Source organism: Solanum tuberosum, unplaced genomic scaffold, assembly GCF_000226075.1.
Source record: "Solanum tuberosum cultivar DM 1-3 516 R44 unplaced genomic scaffold, SolTub_3.0 scf00032, whole genome shotgun sequence".
Taxonomy (NCBI): Eukaryota; Viridiplantae; Streptophyta; class Magnoliopsida; order Solanales; family Solanaceae; genus Solanum; species Solanum tuberosum.
In genome coordinates, this window is record NW_006238958.1 from 1440619 (window position 1) to 1455476 (window position 14858).

Sequence of the window (14858 nt, forward strand, 5' to 3'; positions counted from 1 at the left end):
TGTTTAAAAATTTGAATTTTTGTGTATCTGATCTGTTCATTATATGTATCTAGACTATTCTTTTATTTATCTGATGTTTCTTCTATGTATCTGATATATACTTAATGATTAGATGTATTTGATTTGTTTATTATATGAGTGATTGATCTCAATGAATTTTACTCCAAATCTGGTATTAATAAATCCTATTTTTAAGGGATGTGTTTATTTGATCGCATCTTTTAAAATACATGGTATAAAATATTAAGAGTGATAATATATGTAATTGCTTAAAAGTAGAGATAAAATTAATACATATGATAATGATGTATGTCTAGTTAAATAGTTTTCCTTAAAATTTACTTGAACATGAATAACTCTCTTTGATATTTTACTTGCATTCTTAGATGAACCAAACACGAGTATGCAAACTAATTTTCGATAATCACCAAGACATAAGAGAAACGACTACACTTAATTGACATAGCACTAACGTTTCTTAATAGTTTAATGAAATTTGCATCTAATGAGTTTGATCTTTAAGAAAATGAAAAAAATTCAAATTTAAGTTATTCTACATAGTATATATGTGCATCAAACAAACATAATCAAGTTATGTGACCTTCTTTTTTTTTTTTAGTAGAGAACACTTACCATTTAATACATCATTTCTGTCATGAATTTATACTAGTGAAGACAAAAAAATAATTACAAATAAAAGATCATTGACTCAGCTTATAAGTTAGTCGAACTCATTTATAACCATTTTTTATTTTTTATTTTTTATTTTGATGTTTGTTAACAACCAAAAATGCTTATAAATAAAGTCTTTATAAGTCAAAATTAGCCAAAATCATAATTCCTTTTTACAATTTTATCCCTAATATATTTTTTAAATCTCCATAATACTTTTTCTAAAAACTTTTTTAATTATAAGGTTAGGGAGTGTCGTATTCAAAAGTTAGAGAGGCTGTTCCATGATTCAACAAACTATAAGGGGGAGTTTCGACGTTTAATAAAATTAATAATATATCGATGTCTAGGTTATACGAATTTGTAAAACCCTGCAACTCAAAACACAAATTCTTAAACCCTCACAAAATCAACAATCAGCAGTCATTCTGGTATCAATGGCTACCGATTTCTCGTTCGAACAACCCAGCGATGAAGAAGTTGAGTATGAGGAGAATGATGACAGTGAAGAAGAAGAACATGAAGTGGATGAAGATAATGAAGATGCCGACCCCAAACCTCGAACGAATAAGAAGCCGCAATCTCCATGGGACTTCTCTTCTTACTCTGAATCCGTTGCTGATGAACACAGCCACCGTAGAACAACTTCAATTGATTTCAAAATATCAAAAGCTCGTCAACAACTCTCTGCTCCTATAGCTAAACCAATCGAGGAAGATTCCGATTCCGACGATTCAGAACCTCACCGCCAGGTAAAACTGCTTACTGTTTCTCTAAACTAAAATTTAGGCTTTTTACTGAATATCAGTGATAGAGAGCTTTAATTTGTTCGAAAAGTTAGAATTTTTATTGTTGAACTTTAATTTGTTCTGATTATGTTATTGGCAATATTAGAAGCGTAGTTGGTTAATTCCTTGGATAATTTCAGGAAGAGTACAGACCCGATGATGAGGATGGTGACGATGATGTAGATACGCATGTTGCTGAAAAGAAGCCATTTTTTGCCTCATCAGAAGGAGTTACATTTCATGCAAATTCGTTTATTGAGCTCCATATCTCAAGGCCGTTGCTTCGGGCTTGTGAAGCATTGGGTTACAGTAAGCCTACCCCAATTCAGGTGTCTCTCCTTGGCAGACTTTGAATGTAATTTATTACCATGAACATTGTCTGCATCTATACTCTTGTATTAATGTGTAGTACTTCTATGTAGGCGGCCTGCATTCCATTGGCTTTAACCGGTCGAGATATATGTGGTAGTGCTATAACAGGATCTGGAAAGGTACAATCTTGTGATGTTAGATCCAATGTACTTTTATTTAGCTAGTTGTCTTAGTTGGTTATGTTTTGATTTATGCTCCTTTTATCCTTTTGTCTCTTCAGACAGCTGCTTTTGCCTTACCAACACTGGAGAGACTGTTGTACCGTCCAAAAAATAGGCCTGCAATTAGAGTTCTTATTCTTACTCCAACAAGAGAGTTGGCTGTTCAGTAAGTTTCCTTTTCGCTTCTAAAAAATGTGTGCGAGAGTCATGAATGCTGCTTTTTCTCAACCTTGTTCTGTTCTCATTCATTATATTTTCTGGTGTTTCCACTACCTGTGTGCCAAAGCAGGTCCCTTTTTTGGTGCAACTGAAACTATTAAGATTTTGCATCTGATGCCTGAACTGATTGAATAAGAACTTATTTGGGTTCCAGATTGCGGATACATTTTCTGACAAAATGAAATTCCATCCAGGAATACAGTTAACATTGATTTCTTCAATGATTATATAAGCTTTCTATGTCCAAACTTGTAATTTTATTAGTACAAATTTAGAGATGGAATTGTTTGCCCCTTGAATGAAAATTATATTCTATCCTTGCCTCCAATTTATATACAAGCTACTACCTTTTCTTTTGTATTGTATGTCATTGATTCTTCTCAAACCCTAATAGTTATTGACTGCGCTGTCTTAATTGTGCTATCCAGGGTTCATAGTATGATAGGTAAACTTGCCCAATTTATGCCAGATATCAGATGTTGTCTGGTTGTTGGTGGTCTGTCAACCAAGGTATGCTTAGCTCTTTCCTGATCCTTCCTAGGGAAAGCTTGAAGGTTGGGTTGAGTTTGTATCTCAGCTACTGCTTCCAACAATTATGGGAATGTCGTGCTCTATTTCAGGTGCAAGAGGCAGCCTTGAGAACAATGCCTGATATTGTCGTGGCCACTCCAGGACGTATGATAGATCATCTACGAAACTCCATGTCAGTTGATTTGGATGATCTTGCAGTATTGATTCTTGATGAGGCCGATCGTCTACTGGAGCTGGGTTTCAGTGCTGAAATTCGTGAGCTGGTATGTCTTCAACATTGTGGTTTCCTTTTGTATAGAACAAAGGTAGCTGTGTGACAAGTTTGTGTTGTGTATGCTTATGAAATCATAACTATCTTAATAAATAACATAATTGTACTTGTTTCAAATTTCAATAAACTTCTACTCTAATGCTAAGCTATACCTTCTATTCTGCAAGGAATTTTTTAAGTAGTTTCATTTACTATAAAAACCTTCAAGGTATAGAATATTACCTCATTGACTGTTTAATATATATAGAAAAGGATGTCCAGAAGTTCCTTCCACTTCTGCCAATAATTGTTTTTGTTCTGGTGGGGGGTTTGTAAATAATATGTCCGGGGTTATATACAGGTTAGATTGTGTCCAAAGCGGAGACAGACCATGTTGTTTTCTGCGACAATGACTGAGGAAGTTGATGATCTCATCAATCTCTCACTGAATAAACCTTTGCGCCTGTCAGCTGATCCATCTACGAAACGGCCTGCAACATTGACTGAAGAGTAAGGCATCAGCAAGTTCTACTTTACAATTAATATTTGTTTCCATTTTTCTTAAATGTAATCTCAATTGTTAAGTTCTTAAGTATGATAGCTGATGAAACATTGTCTACAGGGTAGTTAGAATACGGCGCATGCGTGAAGGAAATCATGAAGCTGTTCTCCTTGCATTGTGCACCAAGACCTTCACTTCCAAAGTGATTGTTTTCAGGTTTTCAGCTAGCTGTATCTAAAATAGCATTTTCTATTGTGATATAGTATATCGTGTTGTCCATTTCATGCCCTATAACATAGATTATCTTTCAGGGTATGACTCTTGATAATTGTAGGACACTGCAACATAATTTCTCTTCTTTGATTGTATCTTCTAGACTTCCACTTGCCTTATCTTTTTGTCCAGAAGGCTAAATTCTGTGGTTATCTTGACAGTGGTACAAAGCTAGCAGCTCATCGGTTGAAAATTATATTTGGTTTACTTGGTTTCAAAGCAGCTGAGCTACATGGAAATCTTACGCAAGCGCAGCGTCTAGATGTATGTTCCATCAAGTGTGTTTTCTGGAATCATAAGAATAATTTTGTGGAGAAGTTTCTTACTAATTTTTATTTTTGTAGGCTTTGGAACTTTTCAGAAGACAGGAAGTGGATTTTTTGATTGCAACCGATGTTGCAGCTCGTGTAAGATGATTCTATCCAATTGGTTTTGTATGATTATTCTAAGCATGAAGTTGTATAAAGTATGTACTATGTAGTGCTCCCCTTTTATGTCCTGCTGACATCTGTATTTTTGCTGTTATTGTCGGAGCAGAAATATAATTGGCTTCTCTTATTTTACTTGACTCTTTTTTTCTTCCTTTTTCAGGGACTTGACATTATTGGTGTTCAAACTGTTATAAATTTTGCGTGCCCACGTGATCTTACTAGGTAAAGTTGCAACTCTTCTTGCAAATGCTGTTTTTATTGACACTTAATGGCTGTGCTTATAATGTTTTGTTTGCCTTATCTTTTGCTGGCTTCATGATTTTATTTTTTTTCGTTTTTACCGCTTACATGCTTATATTCTTTTTCTTCTTTTGTTTATACTTCTACAAAGGTATTCTGATAGTTTGTACAAGTAAACTCTTCACGTACTTCATGCAGTCCTGATTTCCTTTTCCCTTGCAGTTACGTTCATCGAGTGGGTCGGACAGCTAGAGCTGGTAGAGAAGGTTATGCCGTTACCTTTGTCTCAGATAATGATAGGTCTCTTCTAAAAGCCATTGTGAGTGTCCGTCTACTCTGTTCAAACATCTTTTAGCTGTGCCTGTTCAATTACTTGATCTGTCCTTGTCTACGAGTCATTTCATTCCGACTGGTGGGGAATTGTATGTTCAAAATCATTGACCAATTAGATGCTTGGTGCGTTTAGTAGCTCATATCTGTTTAGTTCTGTCTAAAGCAGCAATGCACTCTTTCTATTTTACTTTTTTGGGAGATAAGTCCATGTTGATCTTTCACTTAATCTCAAGCATGTTAGTTAGGTACTCCTTTATTTGATAAAAAATGCTATACTTTTTCAGTTTAAAATTAAAATAGTTGCATCTCTGACTATACAGTACCTGCATAACCATCTGTATTTTTTTTCTATGGAAATGTATTTTAGATCAGTTAAGATAAAACTGCATCCTTGGCCCCATTTTACCTATCAATAGGAATTTGTGTTTTTTGAACCATTGGTTGGTTAGATGTATTCATTATGTTTGTTCTATTATCCTTTTCTTTTAGTCTCTGGTTAAAGCAACGTAGTAAGTGTTTAGTTTTCTTTTAAGAGTATGTGCTTATTGACCATTCACTTAATCTCAATTGTTTTGGTTATCAGTCAGGCTGGTCTAAAAATAAAATAATCATTTTTCTGTCTATATAATATCTGGTAGAAGAACCAACTAGATGCACAACCTCCAGATTTTTCTATTGGCTGCTTGATATAAAAAGATGTGCTTGGAGACTTATCCCCCCATCCTCCAAAAAATTAATGTTACAGGTTAAACGAGCTGGTTCAAGGCTAAAGAGTCGAATTGTAGCAGAGCAATCTATAACTAAGTGGGCACAAGTGATTGAACAGCTTGAGGATCAAGTGTCTGCAGTTATGCAAGAAGAGAGGTGTTATTTCATCACCTTAACTTTGTACTGAATTTGATAACTGAAATTTATTTACTAACCAACTCAAATTTTGGTTTCTTAGGGAAGAGATGGCACTAAGAAAAGCTGAAATGGAAGCAAATAAGGTAATGTATTATAGTGAAGTTTGGGGAACCCAACGATCAACAACTGCTTCATGTTGTAGAAGTCTGAAGATACCCTCCCTCTAAACGATGAAATTCACCCTTCGGGGTGGCCCAATGGTTTGGGCTTGGAACTTCCATGTTGGAGGTTTCAAGTTCGAAACCTCTTGCCAGCGAAAGCAAGGGGTTTGCCTTCTGGGTCGAGCTCGTCGCACCGGGCTTGCCTAGTGCGGGTTACCTCTCCTATGTGGTTTGCGAGCTATTGCATGGGTTTTACCCTGTGCGCACCCAAAGGGTAGCGGCTGCGGGTTTCCCTTGTCATCAAAAAAAATAAATAGGTGGGCTTCCGTATTTGTCATATCATCGGATCTTCAATGTCTCTCTTCCCTCTTTATCTTCTAACATTTTCCTTTGGAAAATTTATCTCTTTTTGTTAGCTATCACTTCTATGATTGAATAATAAATGTTAAGCTAAATTATTATCAAAAACATTGAATCTATAACTCCTTTTTTTCCTGTCCAGCACTAGGAACACTATTTACATTATATACACACTAACTGGCAACTGGTGGAGACTAGCCCCATATACCAAACAAAATACCAACATAACAGCTCAAGGCAACTCTGTACTATGATAGTATATGAACACCTCTTGGCATAACATCTCGACCTTAACTAACAAACTGTAGCCTCATCAGCCTTATGCCCTTTCATTAAGGAGAAAAAATTATTGCTTTTTAAGTTAATTCATTTCCTAAAAGATTTGCAATGAAACAACAGGCAAGCTAACCCAACGTGTTGAGTTAAGGGCAAGAAACTAATAAGATATATATCCCATTACTGGTGTGAATCAAACAACAGAAGCGAAGAAGATGAAATTCATTAAATAAATGCTGCATGGCTTAGTATGACGATGACGTGGTGTTTTGACTTTGCAGGCAGAGAATATGATTGCCCACAGGGATGAGATTTATTCACGTCCTAAAAGAACATGGTTTGTCACAGAAAAGGAGAAAAAGCTAGTTCAAAAGGCAGCAAAGGTGATTTTTCACTTTGTTGGACATCTGGGCTGCATTGACGTTTTATATAATGGCATGAAATCCTGTTCTGTTACTTATGATGCTTGTTCGTTTTGTTAGTCTTGTAGTTTCTTTTTGGTTTTGTCAAAGAACAACTCTTGAATTAAAATATTTTGAATAAAACTTGTGCTGTAATGCTTGATTAAAATATTAGCTGACATGCAAATGCCATTCCAGGAGAATGCAGCAGCCAAAGAAAATGGTTCTGAGAGCAAGGTAATGAGTGCCGAACATGCAGAAGACCTGAAGATGAAGGAAAAGAGGAAGCGAGAACGAGAGGTGCTAGTCATCCTGTGTACTTTTTGTAATTTGAATACAGAAATTCCGTTTGATTTTCTATTTATCATTCTCATTGTTGAGCTGATTATTATAGAAAAATCTGCCGAGGAAGAAAAGAAGGAAGTTGGAGGCTGCTCGAGAGCAATTAGAAGATGAAGATGACTTAGATGATGTAAGCATCTCCTCTTCTTCACATATTTTCAACCTTGTTGCATATTTTCTGTTATCTCAAATAAGAAACTATCAGGTCATCATCGTCTATAGCAATCTATATTTGATACTTTTCCATTCTGTATATTGCATCCTTTTATTTGGTTCAACTGATTCTAACAGCAACAATAACAACAGGTCAAAGACAAAACAAAGAAAGAGAAATCTGGAATTTCCCTAGTTGATCTTGCTTATCGTCGTGCAAAAGCAGTCAAGGCTGTGAACAAGGCAGTTGATGCTGGCAAGATTGTTAGAAAGGCCGGAAATAAACCAAAACCGAAAAGCAGAGCATCTGAATCCAGGACAGAGGAAATGCAGGATCTTTTTCAAAATGATATGAGTGAGAGAAAACAAAGAAAACCACTTCATGCCGGTGGAAAGAAAAAGTCCTCATTCAAGAGCAAGTCACGGTACGACTCAAATTTAAAAACTTCTCCCATATCATTGTTTATTAGAAGATAAACTAGTCCTCTATTAGCTTTCGAAAAGTAGTTTAATCTACGTCTGAAGGCAACGATGATGTAGACTCCAGCTTTCTAATCATATTTCTGTATCGAGATATTCTTACATCATTTGAATGTGCAGGTACAAGAGGAGGTGAACACTTGCAATACACCATGACAATGAACTGGAAATCAAGTTACTGAAACAAGGTAGACTTATCAAACATGACTACCCCTTCGTAACAAAGGATGGATTATGTAAACACTTACTTGAGATCGCACTTATCGGATTCCCTGGTGGAAGACACAACTTAGTCTGAAGAATTCTCCCCCGACTTGTACTAAGACAAGTAGCTTCGTAGAGTCTTGCTGATATTGAGCTTGTAGCTTTATTTTATGAGTAGGTCCCCAGTTCTTAGTTTCAGTTTTGCGGAGTGTATTTATCTCATTTGTAGTTGTTTTGTTTGGACTACTCCATGTATCTGTACATGTATTCGATTTTGACAAATATTTACGATATTGTTGCTAATATCTTCACCAAAATGAATTCTAATTTTCTCCAATTTTGTCGTTTTTCATTAAAAAGATAAGTTTTGAATTATTGTATTTTCTTGTGAATATTTTTTTGTTCTTTTAACAGACTGTTTTATTAGCACTTCTAATCAGGATTCTGCAATCAGTCAAGTGATTAATGTTTAGAGATTTTGTATTAAACAAGTAGTTTGTGTTGTCACCCGTTCTTAAAACAAAAACAAAATATAAACTGTATTTAAATTCAAAAAATATTTTTTAAAATTTCATCATCATTTAATTCTCGTGATATAATCTCCACATTTTTATAATCCTAATGTTAATATAACTTGTTCGGGATCCTAATGTTGTTCACGACTTGAAAAGAAAAATCAGCTGGTGTTCAGAATCAACATTGAAGTCTGATTAAATTTGAATCACGCACTACAAAGCCCATTCGACTGTGGTGTTGCCAACAAGATTTTCTCCTGGGCTCATTTGGGTGTGGCCTCCCAACCAGACCTCTATAAATTCATGAATTTATTCATTAACCCTCTACAAAGGGTTCTGCTTCAGGTACTAACTTTTATTTAATCTATTGATTTAGAATACTATAATTTCCTGAATTAGCAAGTGAAAGACGAAACTAGGGTAGTTTGGAATTGTTTGACTACCTGATTCCTAGGCAAAGGCGGAGCTAGGGTTTTCATCTTAACATCAAAAATATATTTTATGTTTGTATTGTTTGGTTTGTTCGAGTCATTACTTATTTATATTTTGATTCATCTTAGTGAAAACCCTAGCTCCACCATTGATTATTAGGGAATTTTTGAATGTGATTATGTACGTAAATTTAACCTCTGTGTTTATTCTGTATTGAATTGAGAGTTATGATTTCCTCCGAGTCTCGTATTTTAGTTAAATAAATTGTTTCATAATTCAGTATTTTGCTTGAATTGACAGATAAAGTTGAAACTTTTGAGCTTAACAATTAAAATGCTTGTTTTCAGAGGTCTGAGATCATACGATTGCTGGTATGGAACATCTATGCAAATCGTCAAATAAAAGCGTAGTTGAGTTGTCTGAGGATATCATAATTGAAATATTACATCGTTTGCCTTCAAAATCTCTTGCAAGGCTTGTACGTGTGTGTAAGCATTGGCAGAAGTGTATTGCTGATCCATCTTTGGCTTATAGTTGTCGTTCTCAACGATGGAGTCCTCACCCTACCATGATAGGTTTCTTTTGTCAAAGTAGAGTCATCGGCTCTGAAATTCGTTTTTTAGACTTGTCGAGCAAAACATCATCAGAAGTGATTGATGGTAGTTTAGATGAGTTGGTCAATTTCCTTGGCAGGAGATTGTATATTATTGCATCCTCTAATGGTTTCCTTCTTATCGCTGAGAAAAGATCAAATCAGAGGGTTTACTATGTTTATAATCCTGCAACGAGGCAGCATTTTTCAGTCCCTGTAACTGAAACATCCTGTATGAAAGTAGCAGCCATCGGATTTCATTGTAAAGTAGATGACCCTGAAAAAGATGTGATCTCCTTTACTATAGTTCGTTATGAAATATGGTATTTTCTTCGTTCGAGTGTAACAATTGAAAGCTTCTCTTCTGAGACTAATGTGTGGACTACCATCTATCTCACGCTAGATGTACCTCTCAAAGTTTGTCTTTCATGTTATAGGAAATTAGCATCAGCTGGGGTAATCGATGGAGTATTCTGTTGGATTGACCACGGAGCACAGATCATTTTTTATGATAGTGTCAATAGGCACTTCTGGGCTTTGCGAGTGAATGCCTTGGAACCTTGGTATCTTGGAGTATCGGGTGGAGTTCTCTGTTATGCATCGTTGTACGAGGGAAAGATTACTATGTGGTGCCTTGAGAGCAATATTCGTAGTCCAGATGCAGTATGGGTCAGGAAATATGATGCAAATTTAATAGATGCATTAAGAAATAATCCTCCATTGGGTTTAGTTGCCGCGGTGATGTGTGTGGATATTCATCCTGCTAATCCACACATCGTTTATATGAAAATAAATGGCACCATTGTTTCATATGACTTGGAAAAGAATATTATGGAATTTTTGTATGAAATCGGAGATGGAAATTACTTATTCTTTACTTACGAGTGGCATCAATGGCCTCGTCTTCTCTAAGAACTATCAACAACATAGTTTTGCAGGATATTCCAAAAAGTGGAAGTCTGATAGTTTTGCAGCATTTCAATGATTTATTACTTAATTTAACAAGAATTCATACTCTTTCTTATGGAATTGTTAAATAATATTTCCTCCGTTTCAATTTATGTGACATTATTTGACCATCAAAAAGACTGTACAAGTTGCTCTGCCCAAAAAACAGAGCAATTGCAATGCAATTTCAGGCACCATGGAGTTGAAGAAAAGATGGAAGACTGATTTAGCTAAACAATTGGAGAGGAGAAATTCAGCAAACATAGGTACCCAAAGTAGCAATAAAAGGAAGAGGCCAGCCTCCAAAGTGCAGCAGCAGAAGAGCACAACAAATGAGTACAAGAATCCACCAAGTCTGCAAAGATATAATTTTGACTTTGACGACGATATGATCAATCGTGGCTGCTCCAAAGAAAACCTAACCAAGCGCGAGTCGAGGAAGAAAATGTAGGAAGCAACAATGACACAATTAGTGGAAGCAACTCTGCATTGTGTCCGCCAAGGGCGGAATACCTTGCTGATGTTGATTTGTATGCATTGCCCTTAACAGTTCCGTTTTGAATCACATTACAACTCTGTGTATAGTTAATGTTTTAGCTGGATATATACTACTAAAATTCACTTGTATTGGTTAAATATGAATTCAAGTTAAGTGATTGATGCTCTATATTGGTTAGCAACAAGTTATGTTAAACAAGTACTTTGTGTTTGTCACCCGTTCTTAAATTTAAATTTCCAAATCGGATTTGGTTGATATATTAATTTAATTTTTTTTTAAAAAAATCTCATCATTATTTAATTCTCGTGATATAATCTCCATATAATTATAATCCTAATATTAATATAACTTGTTCACGAATCAAAGGACTTAAAAGAAAAATATTCTTGTCCTTCCTTTGGTTAGTTGATGGACATAAACATTAAACATAAAACAAGCTCTATAAATTCTTTTTTTGATTTCAACAACTGGTGTCAAGAGCCCGCAGTGAAAGGCCAACCGAATTTTCTCACCTCTATAAATTCATTACCTCTTTGCTATTTTATTCATTAATGCTGTACAAAGGTTTCTGCTTCAGGTACTAACTTTTATTTAATGTATTGATTTAGCATACTATAAATTATATGACTACTTGATTCTAAGCCCTTTGAAGCAGAGGCGGAGCTAGGGTTTTCATCTGAACATCAAAAGTATATTTTAGGTTTATATTGTAGATATTGAATCTCCTTGGTTTGTTGAGTCATTATATTTTGATTCATCTTAGTGAAAATCCTAGCTCCACTATTGATTATTTGGGAATTAGGTTGTTTATGTAAATTTGACCTTTGTAATTATTCTGTATTGAATTGAGAGTTATGATTTCCTCCCAGTTAAAAAACTTGTTTCATAATTCAGTATTTTGCTTAACAATTGAAGTGCTTGTTTTCAGAGGTCTGAGATCACACAACTGTCGCTATGTAACATCTATGCAAGTGTAACAATTGAAAGTTTCTCTTCTGAGACTAATGTGTGGACTACCATCTATCTCACGCTAGATGTACCTCTCAGAGTCTGTCTTCAAGTTCGAGGAAATTAGCATCAGCTGGGAGTATTCTGTTGGATTGACAACGAAGCACAGATCATTCTTTATGATAGTGTCAATAAGCGTTTCTGGGCTTTACAAATGGATGGCTCGAACCTTTGGATTAATATTGGAATATCAGGTGGAGTTCTCTGTTACACAATGTGGTACCGCGATGGACAGGTTACTATGTGGTGCCTTGAGAGCAATATTCGTAATCCAGATGCAGTATGGGTCAGGAAGTATGATGCAAGATTAACTGAAGCATTCAAAAAGAATTCTCTATCGGGTTTAGAATTCGCGGTGATGTATGTGGATATTTATCCTGCTAATCCACACATCGTTTATCTGAAAATGAATGGCACCATTGTTTCATATGACTTGGAAAAGAATGTTATGGAGTTTTTGTATGAAATCCGAGATGAAGACTACTTATTCTTTGCTTACGAGTGGCATCAATGGCCTCGTCTTCTCTAAGAACTATCAACAACATATTTTTGCACGACATCCCAAAAAGTGGAAGTATGATAGTTTTGCAAATACGTACTATACTTAAGTTTTGAGTCTATTCTTGACAATAGAGATGGTTATATCAGATAAGACACTATATGAGTAAGTATTTATCTATCTAAATATGCTTGACCACGTCATTTAGACTCATTGTTGAGAGCATATGTCATTAAGAGATGGGGTAAACTTGAATGTCATCAACTAGTTGAAAAGATTACAAACAGGATTAGGATTTAGGAATCTCTATGCAAAACAACTCGCCTATGCTGGGAGGCTTCAAGTGGTTCTGGCTGTGTTGTTTTCAATTCAAATTTTCTGGGGTTCAGCATTCATACTCCCTCAAAGTGTTGTTAAGGAGGTCGACAGGAAATGTAGAGAATATCTGTGGGGTGGCAGTGAATAAAGAGTCATTGTGGGTAAAATGGGTACTTGGGATCTACATCAAATCAGAGACATTTTGGGACCATAAAGCACCAGTAGATAGTAGTTGGTACTGGACGAAAATAAACTCTCTGAAGCACTGGTATACGCAAGGAAATTCAACCTTGCTGTGAATGGGCAATACTCCATTACAAGAGGTTATATTGATCTGATAGGGAACCAAGCAAAGATGGAGGTAGCGGAATTAGTGTGGAACTCTGTATCACTGCCAAGACAGAGGTTTATTATGTGGCTAGCAATGCAAAATAAATTGCTTACAAAGGACAGACTGTTGAGTATGAACATTCAGGTAGATGACATGAACTGTTGCCTGTGTCAAGCTGCAGTGTTAGTAGAGACAAACACACACTTATTTGTGGAATGTGAGTATGCTGTCAAAGTGAGAGATGCATTAGTACAATGGTCAAAAATTTCAGTACTGGCAAGAGATTTGAAGATTACACTGGAGCTGATCAAATTGAAACATTGGAGGAGGTTTAAAAAACAAGTGATAGCTGCTGTTTTGGGAGCAATGGTATATCACATATGGAAAGCAAGAAATTGGAAACAGTTCAAGAAAGTACAGATACAACATACAGAGATAGTGAGTACAATCATCCGTGAAATTGTGGAGAGGATAGAGATGTATAAGTATACAAAGAAAGCAAATAGATGTAGAAATTTTTGGCAAAAGTTATGTAATTAGTTTGTTATTTTGTTGAAGCCAGCCTTTACTATTCCTTCATTAGTAAGGGTGGTGAAGGTTGGATGAGACTAGTCTGTTTGTGGTGTTTTTGTTAATGGTAATATTCACATTGGTTGTCAAAAACTTTGACTAGCAATTAACTACAATATGTACATATAGGGATCGTTTGGTAGACCGCATTAGAAGAAATAGTCCATGTATTATGTAAGGTATTATTTAATACTATGTTTGGTAGGAATTTGAGCCTATGTATAACTAATCCATGGATAAGTTATACCTCATACATGGTATTATAGGATGTATTACTAATACACAGGATATAATACCATGGGATAAGTATATGTAAAGACAAAAATATCCCTCAAATCATTTTAATTATTTTGTTTATTTTATGATTTATATTTGTACTAGTAAATTTATTTAAATAAATTAGCTTACAAATTAGAGAGAGTTGTTTGTTCCTAAATAAATTCAATACAAATTTGAAATGTGAGTTGTTTATTTGTATATGACGTTTGTGATCTCAATTGAATGTATTATATATATATATATAACCGTCTTTTCGACTTTAAAAGAAGATGATTTATTTTTTAAAAAATTTAAAAATGACATTTTGTGAGTGATCAATTTATTAAGATGACAATTATTTATCCTTAATAATTCAAGTGAAAACATAACAAATATGACAACAAAATTGTTCTTCTCATAGCTAGTTAGAAGGCCATAAAAAAATAATATTGTCTAGCAATTATTTACCTTAACTCAATTACATAATAATTCAAGGGTAAAATTGGAAAGAAGTTTTTTATAAAGTTTTAATCCAAACACAAGATGAGGTGGGAAACAATCTTTTCGACTTTAAAAGAAGATGATTTATTTTTTAAAAAATTTAAAAATGACATTTTGTGAGTGATCAATTTATTAAGATGACAATTATTTATCCTTAATAATTCAAGTGAAAACATAACAAATATGACAACAAAATTGTTCTTCTCATAGCTAGTTAGAAGGACATTAAAAAATAATGTCCGACAATTATCTACCTTAACCCAATTACATAATAATTTAAGGGAATAATTAGAAAAAAAAACTTTTTATAGAATTTTAATCCAAACACAAAATGAAGTGGAAAATAATGAACCAAACATTTGATAAAAATAAACCCTGCATTATTAATCCAT

At 34.7% G+C, this 14858-nt stretch overlaps 3 protein-coding genes across 3 annotated transcripts; all 3 read left to right on the forward strand.

Moving 5' to 3' along the window:
- The first annotated feature begins 1024 nt into the window (after nucleotides 1–1024).
- Nucleotides 1025–8332, forward strand: LOC102602227 (DEAD-box ATP-dependent RNA helicase 28). The gene is made up of 19 exons (XM_006342003.2): nucleotides 1025–1424; nucleotides 1601–1789; nucleotides 1883–1951; nucleotides 2053–2159; nucleotides 2641–2722; nucleotides 2833–3006; nucleotides 3355–3503; nucleotides 3616–3711; nucleotides 3930–4032; nucleotides 4113–4175; nucleotides 4360–4421; nucleotides 4662–4758; nucleotides 5518–5636; nucleotides 5719–5761; nucleotides 6697–6798; nucleotides 7015–7116; nucleotides 7211–7288; nucleotides 7465–7736; nucleotides 7912–8332. The coding sequence occupies exons 1-19, from the start codon at nucleotides 1110–1112 to the stop codon at nucleotides 7925–7927; spliced, it is 2238 nt and encodes a 745-aa protein (XP_006342065.1). The 5' UTR covers nucleotides 1025–1109; the 3' UTR covers nucleotides 7928–8332.
- Nucleotides 8333–9315: 983 nt separating this feature from the next.
- On the forward strand, nucleotides 9316–10446 carry LOC107059677 (F-box protein At5g03970-like). The gene has a single exon (XM_015306454.1). The coding sequence runs from the start codon at nucleotides 9316–9318 to the stop codon at nucleotides 10444–10446; it is 1131 nt and encodes a 376-aa protein (XP_015161940.1).
- A 2715-nt stretch (nucleotides 10447–13161) lies between these two features.
- On the forward strand, nucleotides 13162–13677 carry LOC107059678 (uncharacterized). The gene has a single exon (XM_015306455.1). The coding sequence runs from the start codon at nucleotides 13162–13164 to the stop codon at nucleotides 13675–13677; it is 516 nt and encodes a 171-aa protein (XP_015161941.1).
- The last annotated feature ends 1181 nt before the right edge of the window (nucleotides 13678–14858 follow it).